General features: G+C 41.7%; 1 protein-coding gene across 3 annotated transcripts in view; it reads left to right on the top strand.

The window, feature by feature from the left end:
• MYOCD (myocardin) overlaps positions 1–16,082 on the top strand; it is a 100,318-nt gene that overhangs the window by 28,528 nt on the left and 55,708 nt on the right. The window contains exons 1-2 of one of the 3 annotated variants that reach the window (XM_055307108.1): positions 9,295–9,362; positions 13,583–13,609. Coding sequence is in view for 1 of the 3 variants with exons in the window: in XM_055307107.1 (XP_055163082.1) it covers positions 9,297–9,362 (66 nt within the window). In the remaining 2 variants the exon portion in view is untranslated. Of the gene's footprint in view, positions 1–9,294; positions 9,363–13,582; positions 13,610–16,082 lie in introns of those variants that run through there. The other 2 variants (XM_055307107.1, XM_055307109.1) reach the window with 2 other exon arrangements.

The raw sequence follows: 16,082 nt of genomic DNA, 5'->3' as shown, positions 1-16,082 counted from the left end.
ATAATGTCCATCCATTCTGGTATCTCCTGCCTCTTCAACCTGAAACTCTCAAGAGACCCTCGCAGTTATATCTAGTCCTTTGTCTCCTGGGTGGCACTGCTTCCTCTCCTGGGCCCAGGCAAGTGACGTGGTCTGGTTGCAGCTTCATGGTGTGTAAAGATATTCTAGCTCCCATTCTTGAATCGAGTATCCAGTCCCAGCTGCATAAAGGCAACTATTCCCAGTCCTGACCTATACTTCATCCAGAAGTTTCTATGTATTCTTTAATCATCATTAAACAGGAGGCTGTTTCTCTGACTGGATGGTGTTCACACTTTACAAAATAATAAAGGAACATATTCTTTTTTGGGGGAGGTAGTCCTTGGTGGGGGGATGCGGTGGGTGGGGGGAGTGAAACTTGCTGCCCTGGTCCTGAAGTTTATTTAGGGGGAAAAGACAGGTTAGGATGGTCACAAAATACTTGTTTCAAAGGGACAATAGAAGATTCTTTGTATTAGATGAAAGTCTATGGAAAGTCTACAATAACTTAAATAGTGTGGTACTGTGGACAAGAATAGCCAGACAGATGAGGAAATCAGACTTGAGAGCTCAGGACCTCTGAGGAAAGAAGCAATTTGAGTGCAAACTCCCAATTCTGACAAGGGCCAAAAGAATGCAAAAAATAAAATAAAATAAATGCTTTGGTTGTGAAAGCTACGGAAGATTGACACCCAAATGCCAGAACCGTAAGAGAACATACTGAGGTGACGGAGACTAAGAACATCCCTTCCTTCACCCGTCAAAGATGACCATGTGGCCTCAAAGGAGGTGAAGAGAGAGCACTTTATGAATACCTGTAACTTGTAGGTGGTTCAAAGTAGGCATTGTGGGTTGGGGGAGGCTTGGGCCAAAAAGCAACCCTCTGCTTAGAGTATTTTTAGCTACGGTGGATCAGTGGATGTTTGCCAAGAGCTCTGGGGACACAAAAGGCCCCAGCCAGCTGAAAGCAGGGGGAGGAAGGGAGGGACTGCCCAGGGAAGCACGCAGAGGCAGTTCAGGAAAGAGGCCAGTGCTGGCCAAGGGCAGCTGTGCCCACAGGGAAAGCCTGCTTCACCAAATCGCAAGGTTTCTGCCCAACCCATCAGGACTCCCCCACATGCAACAGGAAAACAGCCACAAAAATAGAGGTGGTCACTCAGCTCCCACCTCCAGCATCAGAAATCTGCCAGACCCGAACAAAAAGCCACCCAGGGACGAGTTGCAGTCCCAGGATCCTCCTGGCCTTGGCCCTCTGGCTTTCAATTTGACACATTCTGTACCCAAACAGTTGCACCTCTAGGAGTATATCCTAAAACCATATTGAGGGTGTGGACGTAAATCAACCACAAAGAGTGCCCACTGTAGTAAAAATACTAGAAAGTAAAGAATTAACAGTAGGCATTCGGTTCAATGACGTACAGAATAACCAAAAAATTAAAAATTAAATACCTACCAAAATGTCTTTTGAAGGGTATGAAATGATCTGGAAATATATCTGTGATGTGGTACTAATAAAAATCAGCTAAGGAAGGAAAAATTTATAATGTGACCCCACATAAACGTCTAGGAAAAAGGAACTTCAAGGACAGGAATCAGACATGAATAATAGTTAGCTCTAGTTCAGGAATAAGATTTTTTTTTCTGGAAGCTTCTCTCTGTTTAGCAATGTGTCTACATTGAGTACATACCAATTATGCTTTCCAGTCTTTTAGCCCTTGTCTTATGTTGTAAGAGAACCATTCAGTTCATCTCCTTGCTTAGCAATTCATGTTTAAATATGTTCGTTCCAATATTCGTTCCAATACTCAGCCACCCATTGAGTTTATCTTAATCGTTACTCAATGTTTGCTTTATTTCCATAATTTAATTTTTACTTATAAAACGTTCATAAAATTTACCGTCTCAAACATTTTTAAGTGTGCAGTTCAGTGGCATTAGGCACATTAACATCATCACACAACCATCACCACCATCTGTCTCCAGAACTCTTTTTACCTTGCAACACTAAAACTCCATACCTATTAAACAGTAATTTCCAATGTCTTCCTTCCCCAACCCATCACCTGGAAATCACCATTCTGTTTTCTGCCTTTGTGGATTTGACAACCCTGAGGAACCTCATGCCTCATATTTGTCCTTGGGTGACTGGCTTATTTCATTCTGAGTAATGTCCCAAAGTTTCATCCATGCTGTAGCATGTGCCAGAAGCTCCTCCCTGTTGAAGGCTAAGACTCTAGTGTATGCAACATGTTGCTTGTCCATTCATCTGTTGATGGACCCTTGGGTTACTTCCATCTTTTGGTTATAATGAATCATGCTGTTATGAACATGAGGGTACAAGTATCTCTTCAGGTTTCTGCTTTTACTTCTTTTGGATATGTACTCAGAAGCAGGATTGCTGGATCATATGGTCATTCTAGCTTTGAGTTTTTGAGGAGCCGCCATATTGTTTTCCATATGGTTGCATCATTTTACATTCCTACCAGCAGCAGACAAGGGTTCCAGGTTCTCTACAGCCTTTTCAACTATTGTTCTTTTCTTTTCTTTTCTTTTCTGCTTCTTTCTTTCTTCCTTTCTTTCTTCTTATTGTAGCTATCCTAATGAGTGTGAGGAGATGATTATTCTATTTTTCTGCCTCTCCCCCAGTTTATTATTAACTAATGAACATTGTCTATCTCTGAGAAAGGTATGTTTTCATTTGTTCACACTGTCACCTTGAGTATACGTTCTTTTTTTGTATGTTTAGGGTCTTCCCTTTGTGGTACCAACATTCCTTCCAGGGTAAGTGATTCTAATTGCACCCTCATACTGTGCTTTTTTGGAAACCTGTTAGACTACCTGATGCACAGGTGAGCACAGCCTGGGGGAAAAAGATACATTGCTGACACGTGTGCTTTGATTTGATTTCAGGGACTAGGAGAGAGGCACAGGATGCTCAGTAGCTAGTTTCAGGCAACAAAGGGTTATTGAGCCTCTTGGGTATTGCCAACAATCTGGAGTCCACTCCTGTGTCTCCCAGATACCATATTTGCTGTTCCTTCCTAGACACTGACAGCCCCTTCCCATTACCAATGCCTGGTCCAATGTGGAGAGGGATTCAGGACATGGTGGAGACTGATCTTTTCCTTGGGGACCCTATCTAACAGCCCTGTTAGAGGGAGCTTTACACTCACTTGTGCTTCTGGGCAAGGTGGACACTTGGCAAGGCTTTCTATTACTCACTTGCCTATGTCTTATGATGTACTTTTCCAATCCAATGCCATATTCTGTTTATCTCCCAAAGATCATTTACAGTTTCAATCCACTGAAGAATCCCCTTTGTCTTTTCAGGGCAGGTATAGATTTTTACAGCTCTCATTTCTGTTATTTATAGGACTCAGGAACCATTTCCTACTTTTGCTGCTAAAAAAGAGGGAAGGATCAAAAGTGTAAGTTAGTATAAATTAGATCACAGTTCACATCAGCATGTTAGTAAATGACAGAGGTGACATTACCAATCAGTAGACAAAGGGAAATTTTTTAATAAATGGCGGGTATATATAGTTCACAAAGTCTTTGGAATAAACTAAAATTATGGCCTAGCCTCAAACCATACACCAGATTCCACTGGTGGGTATATCATAATCCAAGGCAAGGTGTGTAAACATTTGGTAGATGTTGGACTCAGGTAGAAACAAACTAAACTGGAGGAGAGAGTTTGTGTGGGAATTGTACTTGTGGAGAAGACCTCAAACCCCAGAATCAGGAGCCACTCGAGGATACTACACAAAGGAATCATCCAAAAATAGAGTTTCAGAGAAATTAGTTTGGTTACACGTATAAGGTGCACTATAAGGAGAGGGCCTCCTGGAATAGATGTGAGATGATCTAGTCTAGGTCAGAATTGAGGGCACTTAACTTCTGGAGGTCCCAGAGACTTCTTAAAATCTGACAGAAGTCACAGGCCAATCCACAAAAATATGCATGTGCATGTACATTGTATACAGGTTCAGGGAATGAAAAAAAGCTCCTGAAGACCAGCTTCTTCTTTCTTTGGGGAAAGAAATTATTCCAGAGAAGGCAAAATAAAATAGGAAAAAAACAAAAAGGAATAAAAAGACTATGTGTTCAGGAAAAATTGTGTTGATCTCACCAGCTGGGAAGTAAACACTTTGAGAATGGTAACTGCCCATCCTATTCAGCAGTTAGGCTGGTGACAAGCATGTCTTTCACAGAGCCAACGATCAGATACTTAATGAAAGGTTGAAGGAATATAACGAATCATGCTTTTGATCTTTTGAACATGAAAATCTGCAAATGCTTAGCTAAAAAGTGGTGAGTATGGAATGACTGATGTCAAATAGTGCAATAATTTCTCCACATTACACACCCAACACTAATTATGCCCTTTACCAGCTCCTTTTAATGTTATACTTTCTTGATTTGTCAGATAATTTTTATTCCTATTTTCATTTTATCTTTCCTCTGATCGCATACCTGTCTTTTTTAGGAATTCTGATTAAAAGTTTTCGTGGCCACTTATTTGGAGACAATATCCCAAATCAGCTCTGACCCCTAAGCCTTTCTCCAGCCCTATTTCTCAAATTGCATATCAGAAACATTATAATTTACTGGGACTCCTAAAATTCAGATTGTTTAAAATTAAACTAATCCTTTTTTCCCAAGACTTCTTTGTCAACATCATTATAACTTGACTCTAGTGCATGCTCTCAAAACCCTGGATTTCAAATTTCTGGATTAGTGGGATTTAAATTTTGGAGGCTTTGGACCTCTTTGGGAATCTGGCAAGTGCTATGGACCTTCTTTCTCTCCAATAATACCCTTTGGCTTGAAATCTCTTTTACCTGATATTGGATAACTAGTCTAGCTTTCTTATGCTTCTTGTTTATAGGTATATTTCCCCCCATCTATTTACTTGCAACCAATCTGAATTGTTATATACAAAGTGTGTCTCTTGTAGACAGCACACTATTGCATATTGAATTTTTATTCATTCTGCTCATCTTTGCCTTTCAATTTGAGGGTTTAGACCATTGAAATTTAGTGTAATTATTAATGTTTTTGGACCTCTGCCATTTTAATATTTATCTTCTGTTCATCCACTGTTTTTTGTTTCTATATTCCCTACTTTTTGCATTCTTTTGGATTGTTTGAATTTTTTTTAGCATTTCATTTAATTTATTGGGTTTTTCTTAAGCTATTCTTTGTATTTTTTTTAAGTAGGCTCCATGTCCAACACAGGGCTTGAACTCATGACCCTGAGATCAAGAGTCAGGTGCTTAACTGACTGAGCCACCCAGGCTCACCTCCTCTTTGTATTTGCATTAGTTGCTCTTCCTTAATCTTTTGCAGGCTACCTATGGTTAATATTATATCATAATATGTAAATTGTAGAAATCTTGCAGCCAAAAAGGACCTTCTATGTTATTGCTGTAATCTGTAGTATGTCTGCATGCCTTAGGAACATCACAAGACAATATTATAACTTTTCTTTAAACAGTTACATACATTCTGTTAAAACTTAAGAAGAAAAAGAAAAAATTTAATATATACCAAAAGAGTTATTATTTCTGATACTCTTTAGTTATTCCTCAATATCCAGTTTTCCTTCTGCTTTAATTTCAATTCAGCCTGAAGATTTCCTTAAGCATTTCTTGTAGTAAAATTTGCTGGCAACAAATTATCTTCCTTTCCCTTTTCGCATCTTTATCTTCATTTCTAGAGGACATTTCCTATTCGGTGTTGACATTTGTTTCGTGTTTTGTGTTTTGCATTTTGTTTTTGTTTTACTGTCTGGCTTCCATGCTTTCTGGATAAGAATCAGTGTTTCCCTTTATATAATGTGTTGTTTTTCCCTGGATACTTTTAGGATTTACTCTTTGTCTTTGGTGCAGCCATTCGATTATGATGTATCTAAGTGTGGTTGTCTGTGAATATGTCTGGTTTGGGTTTTATCGACCTTTTGGAATCTGTGAATTCATGTCTTTGATGGAATTTGGGAAGTTTGGGGCTATTATTTTTCTCTCTTCCCTCTTTCTGGGACTCTAATTAGCTGATTTTAGAGTTTTTGATATTGTGGTACAGGTCCATGAGGCTATTCATGTGTCCATTTTTTACCATTAATTTCCTCTCTATTTTGATCTATCTTCAAGTTTACTGATTCATTCCCTCTGATATTTATTCTACTTTTTAAAAGCAAGCTCTGTGCCCAGTGTGGAACCCAATATGGTGCTCAAACTCACAACTGTGAGATCAAGACCTGAACCAACATCAAGAGTCAGACCCTCAACCAACTGAGCTACCCAAGTGCCCTTGATGTTTATTCTTTTATTCAGCTCATTCATGGATTATTACAGATACTCTAACATTAAGTTTTGATTTTTTATGGTTTCTTCTTATGTGTCTATTTTGCTGCTGAGATTTCCTATCACTTATTTCAAGCCTGTTTTCTTTTGCTTCATTGAACATAGTTGAAAATAACTACTTTAGGGGCACCTGGATAGCTCAGACTCTTGATTTCAGCTCAAGTCATGATTTCCGGGTTGTGAGATCAAGCCCCAAGTCAGGCTCCATGTAGGCATGGTGCCTGTATAGGATTCTCCCACTCCCTCTGCCCATCCCTTCTCTCTCTCTCTCTCTCTCTCCCAATCTCGAAGAAGAAGAAAGAAAGAAAGAAAGAAGAAGAAGAAGAAGAAGAAGAAGAAGAAGAAGAAGAAGAAGAAGAAATAAGAAGAAGAAGAAGTAGAAGGACTACTTTAAGGCTTTAGTGTGATAATTCCAACATCTAGATCATCTCAAGGCTAGCATCAGTTAATTGTCTTTTCTGTTTAAAATGGATCATATTTTCCTGGTTCTTCCTGGTTCTTTGTGTGTAGAGTAATTTTGGATGGTATCCTGGCCATTCTGCCTTGTGTTACATAAATTTTGAGTTCTTTTGTAATCCTCTGGAGAATGCTGGTTTTGTTTTGCTTTGTTTTGTTTCGTTTTGTTTCAGCATACTATTAACCCAGGTAGATTCAAACAGTAGGTCCTTTTTTGCCTATGTGCACAGAGGTTCACATTTCAGTTTAATTTTAAACCTTTGCCCTACTGCTTTGAGTCTGCCCCATGGAAACATCATTAAGGGATCAACCTGAAACTTGCAAGGGTTCTACACATAGTTAGGGGATCCCTTCCCTCTCTAATTCTCTCCCCTACGTGATGTCCTCCTCATTAGTGTATGGTCGTCAGCCATGGTTGTCCAGGTACCTTTCTCTGATTCCTCTGGCCAGAAAGATGAGCACATTTTCTATTAGAGTCTTAGTTGCCTGTGACCTGCCACTTCACGACTGCAGGTCACCCTCAATTTTCCCCCAAATGGAAAACTCACCCCCATGCAAGTTACTTCTCCAAGCTTCTACAATCTACCTGACTTTGTTTCCTGTTCAGAATCCTCGGGTTGTTATTTCTCATATTTTGTTCAGAGTTTACAGATTTTATTTAGTGGGAGGTTTTTTCTGAAGGGGGTCTTAAAAAACAAACTCTCATATCATTTTCTCTTTTTTGGTCTTTATTGTCTAATCCTACCTTAGAGTGAAATGAGGCTATGGCACAGTCTAGCAACCAAAAGTCATTAAAAGCAATTCAACAGCATTGATCTTTCTCAAAGAAGATGGACGGGGATCCATTTCAAAACCATAGCAGAACTTTAAAAAATTATCTTTCCCTGTTACTCTTTCAGTATCGTGACTGCATTTGCTCTGATGCTTTACTCCGAGATACTAAATAAACTTGAAAGTCAGCCCACATACCTTCCTATTTTTGCCCTTCTTCTCTCCAATCTAATTTTCTCTTCCTAAAAACAGTTCTCTTGTTCTCTCTTTTCATTATAAGTTGATTAGACCAATCCCTCTTTTTGCAAACTTTTGCTCTTTCTATCCTTATTCTGGGCAATTTAAATGCCAGGGCCAAGAGGGTAAACTTAGAATCTCCCTAAGCAGGGCTCCTGGGTTGCTCAGTCAGTTAAGCATCCAACTCTCGATTTTGGCCCAGGTTATGGTCTCAGGATTGTGAGATAGAGCCCCACGTAAGGCTCCATGCTCTGCGGGGTATCTGCCTGAGATTCTTTCCTTCTCCCCCTGCCCCTCCCCTAGTTCACATGGGTGCATGTGCTCTCTCTCTCTCAAATAAATAAGTAAATCTTTAGAAGGAGAAGGAGAAGAATCTCCCTGAGAAAATGGAATATCCATAAGGGAAAGGCTAAATGTCCAAAGATAGAATTTTTAGGGGGAAAGTAGAGAGGGAGTAGGAGAAAATCACAAATGCTACACTCATAATTTTAAATATAGTTTTTAGAACTATTTATATGTATATATGTATATGATACATATATTTGTGCTATGGATAGCAACAAAGTTTTATAAAGTTCAAACTTTTCTAAGCAAAACATGACTGGAGTAGTCCATCTTTGAAATTCCAAAGGAATCCCAAATGCTCAGAATGCCCCTGCTTATTGATGAATTATTTTGTGCCACTCTGCTAAGCAACTTGCATATATTGTTTATCAAACTTCATAGCAACACCTTAAGGTAGGCATTGTTCCCATTTACAGGTGAGGGAATCAGGAATCAGAAAGGTTAAGGTTAAGCAACTCCCATCTTTTGAAGAGGCTAGAGATAAGATTTTAACCCACCCACTCCAAAGTCTATTTATTGCTTTCTTCATTTGCCCTTTTGAAAATGCAGGCAAATTCCCAGCAGAATCGGCTGGTGTTTATCTCCAAAGTGGATGATAGTGAGACAGGGAGCATAGTGCTGTGAGGACAACATTCACTCTAAAAGAGGAGAGGAGTGTTACAGTGGCAACTTTTCACAGACTTCCTGAAAATCCCTGCAACCCCCTCAGGGTCTCTTTTCTTTCTCCACATCTGCAACAGAAATACAAATGTACCTCACACAAATGTTCAAGACTGTTCTAAAAATAAAATGAGGAGCTTCTGGGTGACTCCATCCTTTAAGCGTCCAACTCTTGATTTGGGTTCAGGTCATGATCTCGTGGGTCTTGAGATCAAGCCCCATGTCGGGCTCCATGTTGAGTGTGGAGCCTACCTGAGATTTTTTTCTCCTTCTCCTTCTGCCCCTCCTCCCCTTGCACAAGCACTCAGTCTCTCTGAATAAATAAATAAGATCTTTTAAAAAATAAGAATAAAATGCGAAGAGCTGCGTGAAAATTCTGATGTAAATGTAAATGACTATAATCACATGCAGCCCAACTTACAAACTAACACTTTCTTTTCTAAGTTTTGCAGTTACGACTTCAACAGAGAAGGACCCAAGAACAGCTGGCTAACCAAGGCATAACACCACGTGAGTAGCCGTATCTCTTGTTCGGGACCATGTGATGTGGGAGATGAAAAGTACCTCAGGGGTCATTGAGCCTAAGCCTGGGGATGGGTCTCCCAAGAGCCTCATAGACTCCATGTCAACAGAAACTCCACATATGGATGCTTTGCCCCAGATGCTACTCAGCTGCAGGGGCTTCCCTTTAATGATAGAGGTGGTAGCTAAAATTCCAATTGGTGGGTTTGTTTTTAGAGTAAATGTAATTCACTGTGGGCACCCCTCACCCTTCTGTTTTAGGATGTTGTCACTGTTCTTTCCAGAAGCATCAATCACGTATGCATCCTCTTACCACCTTGGTTTCAATTCTGTTTGGGGTACTTGAGTCCACAATTAATTTAATGTTGCCAAGTGCTTCCTTTCTGGAACAGAGAAGCAATGGCTTTCTAGTATAAATGGTATAATGTTGAGTTACTGGCCATAATTTGGGTCAAAGAAGGATTATATCTTTTAGTAGAGAGATTTCAAATTTCCTACCAAGTTAGTGATTAAAGCTAACTCTTGATTGCCTATAGAAACACACAGAAGGGGTGCCCCGAATGAATGAAGTCACAGTTCAAGCTCCTTTAGGTCATATTTTTAAATTTTCTTCCCCAATAAAGGGTAAAAGTCAAAATCCATGATTCTTGCAGAAATCCAGATCTGTCCTATTACTTTGGAGTTTAGCATGCAATAAGCAGTTTGGCCTGGATATAATGTCCTGCGGTTAGTAATATTAGAGCCCCATGACCCAAGGTCTAAAATTTGAAATATATAGTCCATGCTCCAGAGCCAGAACAGGACTGAGAATGTTTCAAAGCCTTTTCCATTATAATTCAAAAATAGCTCTTTGTTAATGGCTAAGCCCTCCAAACAGTAAACAGCAGGTGACCTTATAGTAGAGCAACATTTTTAGAGGTTTGCTAATAAGCACAAAAGAAACAGCTCACCCCATAATTTACAAGCTGCTTGCACAATTTGTACAGAGGTGATGAGAAGCCATAGGATCACATCTGAATGGCCTGTTTCATCTCAGCCCATTACTGGAGGTGCTAAAACCACAGGTGAGAAGAAAGCCTACAGACTTCTGGTCAGATAGGTACATTTTCACTCACAGCTGACCAGACCAGCCTTTTTCAGAATCCTGTTACACATGTGTAGAAGCTGACCTGGTTAAGCATCATCTAGAAGAATTATTCACTAAGTGGAAGCATGTAGATCCACCAGGATCCTTCCTGTGGGCCACAATCTGTGCCCATGCCCTCAAATATATGAGGAGCACTTCTAGTTGGGTAGTATTAAAATAATCTATTGCCCCACTGATGTTTCTTTTCTTTGATTCTGGAAGGGCACATGGAGTAGAGACCCAGGCCCTCTCAATTCACTCAAGCTGTTCACAACCTATCTAAAACTCGACTTGTGTGCTTAAGTACGCTAAACTGGGGTCTTGCAGCCAGCATTTGGTTGAAAATAAACTTTTTCCCCTTTCTTTTCTGAGGCTTATGAGGTTAAATCTCTGAGAATCCATAAGAACACCTAGGGAAGATAGGAATGAACCCTATAAAACACTTGAAAATAACGCCTCTATGTACGTTTTGTCAATTCAACGTCCATTTGTAGAGTGGGGTCCAGCGGGGCTATGACATTTTGTTCTCCAGGATTTCCAGAATCAAATAGCATACCTATTAACGAAGTCCTGCTTGACAGAAATTTTGCATCCTTAGTCCGTCGAACATTAATTACCGGGGGAAAAAAAAAGTCCTATGAAAACGAAATGATTTTTTTTCCTTTCTAATTCAGCAAAATGATAAAGATTAATTAAGTGTCATCCATTTTCCCTAGTCTTCAGCCAGCGCCTCTTAGCTAGGCTTCCAGAGGGTATAGATTCTGCTGTGGAAAAATGTCAAAGCCACAGCAGGTGCACACGGCAAGCCCAGCCTGGACAGACCTCGACTACTTAGCTCTTCTCAGAAAGTTAGATCCAGGACAAATCTTTCACCTGCTGAGCGATTGGGGGGGGGGGAGAGGTGAAGATGATGAGCCTCATCAGCCCAATTAGAGATTAAACATGCCATCTCAATGCAGTGCCGAGCAGCATGTGTTTGCTTGGGTACCACTAGGGATGTGTGTAAAGGCAACCCATCGGGAGAAGGAAATGAGAACAGGCAGTCTCAGGGGTCCTATCGATTCAGTCAAATTCAACAAATTTTGTTATGAGCCAGACTGTATGCAGGGTGTGTGCTCGGCCCTGTAGGGACAATGAGCAGGAATGTTCCTTAAGCAGATTCAGGATTTTAGAGGAAGAGGTGGTAGGAAACCCACAGGAGTAAAATTCAAGGTGGAATTTCTTACATAATTATTAATACAATCTCACTTTACCCATAAAGTTTGAAATAACTGCAATCCTCCCCACCCCCACCAGGTTTTAAAGCCTGTCATAAAATGGCTATTTTGAAAGCTAATCGCCAAGCGAACTATTAATTGTCCCAATTTATTACTGCATAGCATCACTATTCCTAACAGGTCCACAAAAACACCTGCTATCCTTTGGCAGAATTCCTCGTGGGTTTTACATCAGGTTAAACCTCAAAGGCATTGCCACCCCTCTTGTGGCAGAGCTGAGGCTAGAACCTATGTTGGGATTGGTCCCTGTGTAGAGTTCTTCCCTCAAAATTTCAAAAGGAATCGCTTGGACTTTGAAAGCACTTCCTTGAGTTCCTCTCAAGCCTTTTGTGGCCAAAAAATTCAGTTGGAATTTGGGGAAGTCAAAAATATATGTATGTGGAAATGCCAAGGAGAACCCAATGACTTTAACAAGATGGTGTCAGGTTTTCCACCATCATCTATACCTCACCATGACCAAGAGTGAAGAAAAAGTTCCACTGCATTAGCTATGCAGATCTTACTTCACTTGCACATCAAATTGATCATGAAAGTTTCTCTCCCTGCTGACTCCAATGAACCGAGCCATGTGTAATTTCAGTTGACTAACGCAACTAGTCCAAGTGGATTGAATTTAACTCCTTCCTTCTTCTTGGGCATGTATCCTGTAGGGTTTGAAGTTCCTGATGAGTAACAAAAAGGCCACAGCAACCAGGCACAAATTTTCTTTCATAATCCCCCTCAATCACTTCTCTTAAGAATTTACTCATTTCTCACTGTTGTCCATTATGGATCTGGGGTTCTCCCCCACCAGGTGCTTTGAATGAATGTAAAGTCATTGTTCCTTGAATTTAGTCAAGAAGGGCAGAGTGCTGAGGCCAGCAGGGAACCCCTAGAACAACTTTCAATAGTGGGGAGAGGTTCTCAGACCAGGAGCTTGGGGCCTAACCAGATTCTAAGATTGCTTTCACATTTATAATACCGTTGTAGAATTTGTAGAATTCACATTGTCAAAATAGCCATGAAATCTCAGTGAAATACCCTCTCAAAATTAGCTCAGAAATATTACTTTAAGAATGTATTACTTGGACTTGTCTCCAAAAATCCCACCTCTGAATCTCTAAATGAAGATTTCAAGTTGCCTCCTTTGCCACCACCAGCCAGGATTCAAAGGGAGCATATCACTGCCCCTCCCTATTGGGGTCAAGGCCGCAAAAGACATCTCCATTCTCTGTTTTCTCATGGCTTGAGGACAGAGCCAGCCTCCCCTGTTGACCTGTGGGGCTTGGATCTGTTCACCATTTCTCATGCGGATTTTCTCCACTACAATTTTTTTCCTCAGGCATCATTCTCCTGGGTGGAATCTAAAACACCACCACTTTATTGCAACCACTTGGAAAGGATGATCAGCTCTATGGAGCAGGTGCAACGAATGATCACAGCAATTCAGTAGTGTTTTGACCAACTGCTGTGAGGAGGACCCTGGGGAACACAGAGTGGTCAGGCATGGATTCTGTTTCATCTGAAACAGATGGTCTGGAAGGGGCCCCAGATCACCCCTGCTCTGTTGTTCCAAATAGTGATGTTGGAACCCAGGGGAGAGAGGAGGGGACAGGTAGCTTATTGTCCTCAAATACAGAGAACAAGACAACTGCAGTAGACTGGAGCCCCAGAGAGCCTGCGGCGTCTCCACAGAAACTTCCAGAAAGCTGCCTCTGGCCAGAATGTAGTGCCCGGGCAGCTTGGGTCCTTGATCTGATCAGAGTAAATGAATTGAAAAATACGATGAGCTGTCTATGAACGGTGCCACCTTATTTGTTTTGCAGACTAATCCCAGCCACAGCAAAGCCTTGGTAAATCCCCGAATTCTCTGTGGTCCCTCTCCTGAATAGCAGCAAGAATGACTGGGCACACTCCTGTTCCCACACCACATGCAGCTTCATGATAGTTTTGAGAAGTCGACTCTGCAAAGTCTTTCCTCCTCTTCTCCATGCACCCATCTGACTTGGCTTCTCCCTCCAGCACCCTAGCACACACACTGTTGGCTGTTTGAGCAGCACACGGCACGAGGGTTTTAATCTGTCTGCCTCCTCCCTTTCTTTTCTTTTCTTAAAAAAGATATTATTATTAGAGAGAGAGCATAGAGGGAGAGGGAGAGGGCTCCCCGCTGAGCAGGGAGCCCGATGTGGGGCTCGATCCCAGGACCCTGAGATCACTCAAACCAAAGGCAGAGACTTACCCAGTTGAGCCACCCAGGCACCCCCTTCCTCCTTTTCTAACATATCAAGTTCCAGGACAGGCAAAGGCACTCTGAATTTCCATGCCGAGCCCATATGGGGGTCTAGAATCCTAAATGTTGTCTTCTCCCTCCTTCTACCTTCTGGTTCCTTCTTCCTTAGAAACTAGTAAGCCAGTGATGACACGCATGCTTTGGACTCTTCTTCCGAGAACTGCCAAAGTATCATGTATGTTGCATTAAACTCTCCCAAGTATGCAGCCAGGTCTTAAGGATAACAAAGCTACCTTTTTGGACACCTGGGATTCTTCTTTGGGTGCCAAATAAACAGTTCATTGCCAACCTAAGAAGGAATGTGATTTCCAAAGCATTCACAGTTACACAGAGCATGTACCTCACCTGCTCAAAAGAGAGCCATTCACAATCTGGTTGGTTTAAAAGTGAGGCGAACAGATAGACCAGCATTTTATAGGTGGGAGACTCACATGTGTTTGAGGAGACAAAGAGCCAAGACGGGTGGTTCCCAAATTTTCAGTCACCCAAGATTTCTTTTTAAAGATTAAAAAAAAAAAGTTTTGTTTTGTTTTTTGTTTTTTTTTAAATTTATGAGCAACACAGAGAGGCAGAGACATAGGCAGAGGGAGAAGCAGGCTCCCTGCAGGGATCTCGATGCAGGACTCGATCCCAGGACCAAAGGCAGACACTCAACCATTGAGCCACCCAGGCACCTGAAGACGATTTTAATTATACTCCACACTATGTTTGAAATTGTTTTGTCCTCCCCCCACCCACCCAAAGAAGCCCACATTGATGAATTAAGGATCCATAGATCTGTTTTTGATTAATTAATGGCATTGAAAACTGACCAGCCTGTGCTTTTTGGTGAGAACAGCCATCCCCAAGCACTCTGTTAGGATCCTAGGCAGCAACAATGAAAAGTGACCATTCCCTTAGGCTAATCAGCCTTTCTCCAGGCACACGTTCCCTTTTTCATTAGTTCTTTGAAATGCTGAAAATCCTAGAAATTCACTTCTCTTATTTGGAATTCCTGGGTTCCTGAGGACCCTAGAGTGGGACCTAGTGGCCTAGTGAACTCCAGAGCAGCAAGTCTCAAACTGGGGCATCAGGATCAGCAAGGAGGGCTGTGTTTCCACCACAGATCCCCAGGGCCCACCCCCCAAAGGGTCCCGTGGTGTAGGACCTGAGAATTGGCATTTCTGACAAGCTGGCTTCCCGAAGATGCCAGTCCAGGAGGTTGAGAACCACTGTCCTGGTTGCTGCCCTGGGACACCAGCCCTATGATTCTGCATCACCCTCCTTATCTGTGATGTCGAGGGAACTGGGTTCTGTCCAACAAGCCTTGGAGGGAGCGACCCCGTGAGAGCTGCTGCCAAAAACAGGCCCCCTCCACCCTGCACTGAGGAGTCAGCCTGTCCCCTTCACTGATGTCTCAGTGGCCCTAGGGCCTGTATTCTTTTTTTCCCTGGGCTCCCATTGGAGACATGAGGTTAGAGTCCAGAGCAGGAGACCGCAGGAGGCCTGTTCTTTCCTGGGGCTCTTTCCTGAGCTTTAGTAAGCAAATGTTTATACACCCAGCTGACCCAAATTAGCTGGAGCTGCGGGACCGAAATAGGAATAGGCCATAGCTAAACTCTGAGGTGAAAACATGAATTCCCTTGTGAGAAGTGATTAATCTTCCTCCAGGGGGAGCAAGTCAGATGTGTGGCTGACTGAATTTACAACCATGTTTTAATTTGAAATCCCGTTGACTTATTATTTTTTTAAATTAGAAATCCAAATTCCTTTTCAATCTTAAATGTCAGAGTCCCCAAAAACACAAAATTTTGTCATCTGATACTCCCAGGGCTGGTGGCAAGAGGCCCTTTTTGTATTTTCCAAAAAGTCAACTTGGGGGGTGCATTAATGGCTTTCACTGGCCCTCAGGGGAGCTGGCTAAAACCCCACATTCTCTGGAGTCATGGAAAAAGCAAATGTCAATCACAGGGCCATGGCAGGATAGTTTTCCGTGGTGTGACCTCAAGCCAATACCCCTTATAACATCCCTGAAGCCCTGAGGAGAACAGCGTGTG

This window comes from Nyctereutes procyonoides, unplaced genomic scaffold (genome assembly GCF_905146905.1).
Source record: "Nyctereutes procyonoides isolate TBG_1078 unplaced genomic scaffold, NYPRO_anot_genome, whole genome shotgun sequence".
Classification (NCBI taxonomy): domain Eukaryota; kingdom Metazoa; phylum Chordata; class Mammalia; order Carnivora; family Canidae; genus Nyctereutes; species Nyctereutes procyonoides.
Note: the sequence above shows the minus strand (reverse complement) of the source record. Positions and strands in the feature narration are given on the sequence as shown.